Source organism: Orycteropus afer, unplaced genomic scaffold (assembly GCF_000298275.1).
Source record: "Orycteropus afer afer isolate SDZICR_OR568_19922 unplaced genomic scaffold, OryAfe1.0 scaffold00044, whole genome shotgun sequence".
In the NCBI taxonomy this organism is placed as follows: Eukaryota; Metazoa; Chordata; class Mammalia; order Tubulidentata; family Orycteropodidae; genus Orycteropus; species Orycteropus afer.
The window spans coordinates 7,251,203-7,258,456 of NW_006921631.1; the positions used below are offsets into that span (position 1 = coordinate 7,251,203).

Genomic DNA, 7,254 nt, shown 5'->3' on the forward strand with positions numbered 1-7,254 from the left:
CCTCATCATAGAAACACTCAGAAAGAACTTGCTCATGCTCCTACCACCTGTATCTTTAGCCACAGAGTGCTGCAGTGGATAGATGGCCCAGTATCTTATCTAAGGGCTTTTGCTCCCTGGCCACAGTCCCACTTGCTTTACAAGGACATCACTCCTGTCTCCATCTTCTCTCCGTTTGTTCTCATCATCATCAAGCACATGGTCACAGATAACTCAAAATCATCAAATACATATTAAAACACATATACCTCTTGCCCCTCCAACCTCCTTTAGCTACTACTGCCCCTTTTCTCTCTCTGCTTTCCAGCAGAAGTGATCTACCTCCTATCCTCCCCTTTGCTCTTGTGCCTACTCCATCTGGGCTCCATCCCTCACCACCACCACTCCACTGGACCTGCTCAAGCTACCGTCATGGGCCCATCCACTGGCATTGCTCAATCCTTAGCTCACTGGTCTGACAGGTCAGCAGCATGTGAGTTGTTGACTCCTCTGCTTTCATAAAACACATTTCTTGTGTGGTCTCTGGGAAACAGCTTTCTCTTGGTTCTCTTCCTCTCTCCCTGGCTGCTTCCTCTCCATCTTCCTTGCAGGTTCCTCCTCATCTTCCCCACCATAAACACTGGGTCTCAGTCCTCAGTTATTGTCTCTGATACACACACTACTGGCTGGTGTTCTAGTGGTGTAGTGGTTAAGGCATTCAGTTGCTAACCATAAGGTCAGCTGTTTGAACCCACCAGCTGCTCAGTGGGAGAAAGATAAGGCAGTCTGCTTCCATAAAGATTTACAGCCTTGGAAACTCTATGGGGCAGTTCTGCTGCATCCTAAAGTATGTCAATGAACATGAGTTGCTTCTATGCCTCGATGGCAATGGGATTTTTTTTTTTTTTTTTTTCCTGCTTACACACACTACCTGGATAATTATTCCAACTTTCTGGGCTTAAACACTTTCTAGAATTGTGACTCCAAAGATGTAGCTCCATTCCAGACCTCTCCATGGAGCTCCAGACAAATATAACTGCCTCCCAAATGTATCCACTGGGATGCCTAATAAGTATCTCAAACTTCACATGTCCACAAATTCCTGACCTTCCCCTCAAACCTGCTCCTCCCTCAGCCTTGGCCATCTCCATAAATGACAATTTCATCCTTCCAGTTGCTAAGACCAAACACTTGTATTCATCTTTGATTCTCCTTCTCTGACATGTGAAACCCAATCTGCAATCTAATCTCTTTGGCTCTACTTTCTAAATACATTCCAATTGGAATCGCTTCTCACCACTTCCTCTATCATCCCCTGAGTCCAAGCCACCATTAGCACTCATCTGGGTTATCGAAATAGCCTCTTGCATGATCTCCCACTTCCACTCCATTTTTTGCTCCCTCCTGTCTATTCACCCCACTGCAGCCAGAATGATCTTTTAAAAATATGCGTCAGATGCCTTACATTTGCTTAAATCCCCTCAAGGGCTTCCCATAACATTCAGAGTAAAATACACGGTCCCAAACAGGGCCTACAAGGCCCAGTGTGATCTGAGACCCATCTATTTCTCTGCATTGTCTCTCCTCTTCACTCTCTTCCCTTTCCCAGCACTGGCTCCCTTGCTGTTCCTCACATGGGCTAAACTTCCAGCTGACTCAGGGCCTTGCCCTTGCTGTACTTCTGACTAGAAACTTCTCTCCATAGATAGCCACATGGCTTACTGTTCTACTTAGCTATTGCGTAACTAACTAGTCACGAATTTAGTGCCTTAAAATAATGAAGATATATATTTTGTTCACAAATCTTCAGTTTGGGCAGTGCTCAGTAGAGACAGCTCATCTCTGCTTCCCTGTAGTTACCTAAGGCAGCTAGACCACTGGGCTCACTTACATGTCTGGCAGTTGGTGCAGGCAGTTGGAGGGACCTCGGCTGCGGCTGTGTCCTGCACACCTACACATGGTCTTTCCATGTGGGTGCTTAGCTTCCTCTAAGAATTGAGTTCCAGGGTACACCTCTCAAGAGGACCGGGAGGAAGGTATGAACTCATATGAGTTACCTCAGAAGCCACACAATGTCATTTACTCTGTAGTCACAGACCCACCCAGATTTACAGGGAGGGAAAATAGACCCCCTCTTTTGATGGAGGAGCGTATGTATATGTCACATTGCAAGAAGTGTGTGTGTGATGAGAGACACAGGGTGGCCTCACTTTCTTCTTACCTTTTTCAGGTCCTCTCCTTCCAAGAGAGACTTTTATGTAAAATAACACACCCTGGGAATACCCTTTATCCCTTTATCTTGATCTAATCTTATTCACAGGATTTCTCATCACATAGTAAGTGCTCCATAAATATTTGTTAGATGAATGAATAAATCATCCTCATCACAACTAAAATGGCAGCTAATATTTATTGAGAGCTTTCTGTGTGTCAGGCACTAAACAAAGCATTTTACACATAGTATCTTATTTAATTCTCCCAATAGCTCTGGGAGGTAAATATTAGTGTTCTTATTTTACAGATGAGAAAACTGAGGCTGGTAAGAATTTACACAACTGTTACCAGGTGGGACTAAAGTTCAAAGCCAAGCTCCTTAAGCTGCCATACAATGCCTATAATTTCTTTGTGATACTCGGGAGGGAGACGGGCGATCAGGCTACACGTGCTTGTCTTCCTCTGTCTTGGAGGAGAACAAGCAGTGGCCATGGCCCTGTCACTGTTGAAGAGTGTGATACGAAACTGTGTTTGGAGAGAAAGCACATCTCTAGGCATTCTCACAGAGGCTCCCTAGGCAATGAGTGAGTATGATCTTGTCTTCTTCCTCCCACTTTGTGCTTTCTTTCCAGTCTGGGCGACTGTCAATGCTATCACTGTGGAAACACCCCCGGACGTTCTTCGGGCTGCCAGGGGGGAAAGCTTCATGCTTCCATGCAGTTACCAAACTTCTGCTCCTGACCGAGAGGGATTCATCCAATGGGACAAGCTGCTACGGAGTCATTCGGTAAGGATTTTTAACAGTATGGAAGCATTTAAAAGAAACAAAACCAGACTCACTGCCATCAAGTCAATTCTGACTCATCGTGACCCCCATTGGGTTTCCAAGGCAGTATATCTTTACAGAAGTAGATTGCTCCATTTTCCTTCCACAGAACAGCTGGTGATTTTGAATTGCCAACCTTCAGAGTAGCAGTCAAATAATTGCCTTAGGCACTGCATTTAGGGTATTATTATCACCTATTACCTTTTGGAGGAGTCCCTGTGTGGCACAAATTGTCAAACACTTGACTACTAGCCAAAAGGTTGGTAGTTTGAACTCCCCCAATCCAGTAGTTCCTGGAGATCTTTCATATTAGTAAACAGAGAGCTTGCTCGTTGGTTGTAGAGCTGATAGGATACCATTGTGTGGAGATAATTTTATTCATTAACCACTCCCTTAATGATGGACACTTGCTTGTTTTCAATCTTCTGTTACAAGAATATCAAGAATAACTGAACATATGCCTCAAGAATAACTGTGCATATGCCATTTTATGTGTGCATTTATACCTATAGACTACATTCCCTGAGTAAATTCATTTTTAATAATAATAATAATAATAACAAATTATTACACAGATTCCCAAATTGTCCTCCATAGTGGAGCATTTTGGGCTCTCATGGCAATGTACAGGAGTGCCTGTTTTATTTAAGTACGCCTTAAGTATTTAAGGTGTATTTAAGTAATGCACACAGGACAAAAAAATCAAACAGTACAAAAACACCTCTGCCTCACTCCCCAGACTCCCAGCCTCTGTTCCCCTCACAAAGTCAACCACTCTTACCAGTTCTCTTGGTAGTCTTCTGGAGATCGGCCATGCATATACAAACATATATATATTTACATATATACATATAGATATATGAATATGTGTGTTTGCATATGCTACCTATCCATTGTTCTGCATTTAACTTTTTCTCTCTTAATATATCTTGGAGCTCTTTCTGTGAATTAGTCCACTTGTATCTATCTCACTCTTTTTTTTTTTTTTTTAAATATATTTGTATAAGGCATTCCATTTTATGATCTGAGACACCCCATTTATTCACATGTGTTCCTGTCATGGAAAATGCCCACGTACGCCAGTATTTCAATATTTTTTATTATATATGTATTTATATATACACACACACATGCATAAATAAGAAGAATCCACAAGATGAGTGTCATGTGTTGGTGCTGTTTGCTTGTTCTGAGGGCTAGGTGTGTCTATGTCTCTAGGCTCTGGGAGTTCTGAGTGAGGGTAGTCAGGAGAGGCTGGAAATACCATGCCAGAGCTTTATGGTAAAATCCAACTGGCATTTCTTCTTCCTCCCAGGAAAGAGTGCTCACCTGGAAATTTTTGACCAATGAGTACGTCTACGGTGACCGCTACGAGAATCGCGTCAACGTCTCAAGCAATGCTGCACAGTCAGATGCCTCCATCACCATCAACCAGCTGACCATGGAGGACAATGGCACCTACGAGTGCTCCGTCTTTCTGATGTCAGACCTGGATGGCACCTCTAAGTCACGTGTTCGCCTCTTGGTCCTTGGTGAGTGTCTCCATCTGCATCTATTTCCTAGGGTCGTAGGACCGGGGATGGGGAGGGGACTGTACAAGAGGAGAAGCACTCTGGTGGTAACATAGCCAGAGGCAACAGTGGATGGCAAAAACTCCTCCTCGTGCTTGGTTTGTCTCACACAGGCCTGGGCTGAAACGAACAGGTGTCCCTCGAAGCTGTTCCAGGCAGCTGAGAGCATGGCCTGGGATGGATGTTGCTCCTTCCTCTGGAGCTGAAGATTCTTGCATTCTCCAAGAGTGGCAGACAGTTCCTGAAAGCAGAAGAGAAGACTGATTTAGAATAGTCCCTGAGGGTCAGCCTGAGCAATTCTGTACAATGTCTGTCTAGTTCTCTGTCCTCCACACCACCTCTTCTCTCTTTCATGCTGAACTTACTAAAGAGAAGAAAAGAGAATTCCTAACTCCTATCAGACAGACTTTCCCTGTGCCTTGATTTGATCATTTGAGGGCCAAATCATGACTCTCATACTGGTCGCATGTCCTTCCCTCTCATAAATTCAGCTTACCCAGCAAAACCTCTTTTCACCACCAGCTCTCCACTGCTAGCCCCCAACACATTGACCAGGTTCTACTGGCTTTCAAAGATGCCCCAAGGTAATGTATTTTAATACAAATGACTTATTACTGGAATTTATAATTTTGGAAGGATCTGAAAGATTCTTGAGTTAATATCTTCATTTTGTGAATGAGACCCAGAGAAAGGAAGCAAGTGGCTCAAAGTCAGTTATTAGAAGAATTCCACTGAGTGCTTGCTCTATGCCCAATATAAGAAATGGCCCCTAACCTTAGGAGGCAATAATACTTTAACCCAAAACAACAGATCATTTTTCCTTTTTTTCCCCTTTGCATTACTTGGTGGGATTATTTTTTCTTTAATTACATAAGGTAGATTGCCTGGTTTTGGAATGCTTTACAGTGAGTCCAACAATACAGCATTATTATTATGGAAAGAACAAATAATGCTCTTCTCCTACCCTCCCATCAATGAGGGAGCTGATGTAATACTGACGTGCAGCCTTCCATACTTCTAAGTTCTTTTTCTCTTTCTCTCTCTCTTACACAGTTTTTTCTATTCTTTTTCTTCCTTTTCTTTCCATTTGAAAAAAATGGGATCATGTTATATAGATCATTCTGCAATTTATTTTTCTTAAGAAGGTTCCATGTACATTTCTCCAGATTAATACATATAAATCTACCTAATTATAGCATACATTCCATTGTATGGATGTACTGGGATTTATTAAATATTGTCCTAACTATGGACATTCAAGATGTTCTTTTTTTTTTTTTTGGATGAATAATTCTACAATATACCTCAATATAAAACCAAACTCACAGCCATCGAGTGGATTCCAACTCATAGCAACCCCCTTTGGGTTTCCAAGGTGGTAAATCTTTATGGAAGTAGTTTGCCCAGCCTTCCTTCTGTGCAGTGACTGGTGGGTTTGAACTGTCAACCTTCTGCTTGTTCTTATTTCATTTCTCAAAAGTAGGATTGCTAGGTCAAAGATTATGTCTTCATTAAATTTTAATGGATATTGCCAAGTATCTTTCAAAAAATGTTGTAGCAACTTATTATGCCATGAGAATTATATGAGCATGCCTGCTTTCCCATATCCTCACCAGCACTGACCATTAGTTATCTTTTAAATTTTTGTTAATTAGTTAGGTGAAAATGTTATCTCATTACTGTCTTTATTTTCATTTTCCCAAGCATTGAAATGGGGCACATTTTCATGTTTGTTGGTATTTCCTCCTATTTAAATTGCCTATTCTTATCTTTTCCCTACTTTTCTACTAAGTTGTTTTTCTTATTACTTGCTAGAAGCTCATTGTATATGAATGATATCACCTCTGTGTCATATGTGTTATCAACATTTTTTTTTTCTTGTGGTTGTATTTATGGTGTAGTACCTAAGGCATTTGACTGCTAACCAAAAGGCTGGTGGTTCAAACCCACCAGCCACTTCTTGGAAGGAAGATTGAGCAATCTACTTCCATAGAGATGTTGTTGTTGTTGTTGTGTGCCGTCGAGTCAGCCCCGACTCATAGTGACCCCTCCTTGGGTTTCCGAGGCAGTATCACTACGGAAGTAGGATTGCCCAACCTTCCTTCCGAGGAGTGGCTGGTGGGTTTGAACCGCTAGCCTTCTGGTTAGCAGTCAAGTGCTTAGGTACTATGCTACCAGAGCTCCTATAGAGATAGCACCTCAGAAACCCAATGAAGGGTCATTATGAGTCGAATCAACTCAATGACAGTGAGTTTGGTTTGTTGTTGTTAGATGCCGTTGAGTTGTCTCCGACTCATAACAACCCTATGCACAGCAGAACGAAATACTGCCCGGTCCTGTGCCAGCCTCACGATCCTTGCTATACTTGAGCTCATTGTTGCAGCCACTGTGTCAATCCATCTCATTGAGGGCCTTGCCCTTCTTTGTTGACCCTCCACTTTATCAAGCATGATATCCTTCTCCAGGAATGGTTCCTTCTGACAACATGACCAAAGTGGATGAGACGAAGTCCGGTCATTCTCACTTCCAAGGAGCATTCTGGCTGCTCTTCTTCCAGGACAGATTTGTTGGTCTTTTTGGCAGTCTGTGGTACTCTTAGCATTCTTCTCCAACACCACAACTCAGAAGCATCAACTCTTCTTTGGTCTTCCTTATTCATTGTCC

General features: G+C 42.5%; 1 protein-coding gene across 1 annotated transcript in view; it reads left to right on the top strand.

Annotated features, from left to right (window-relative positions):
* The first annotated feature begins 411 nt into the window (after positions 1 to 411).
* The window catches only part of GPA33 (glycoprotein A33), a 37,479-nt gene continuing 30,636 nt past the window's right edge, over positions 412 to 7,254 (top strand). Inside the window, exons 1-3 of the mRNA XM_007937790.1 lie at positions 412 to 472; positions 2,826 to 2,980; positions 4,335 to 4,551. Coding sequence (XP_007935981.1) covers positions 412 to 472; positions 2,826 to 2,980; positions 4,335 to 4,551 — 433 coding nt within the window. The remainder of the gene's footprint in view (positions 473 to 2,825; positions 2,981 to 4,334; positions 4,552 to 7,254) is intronic.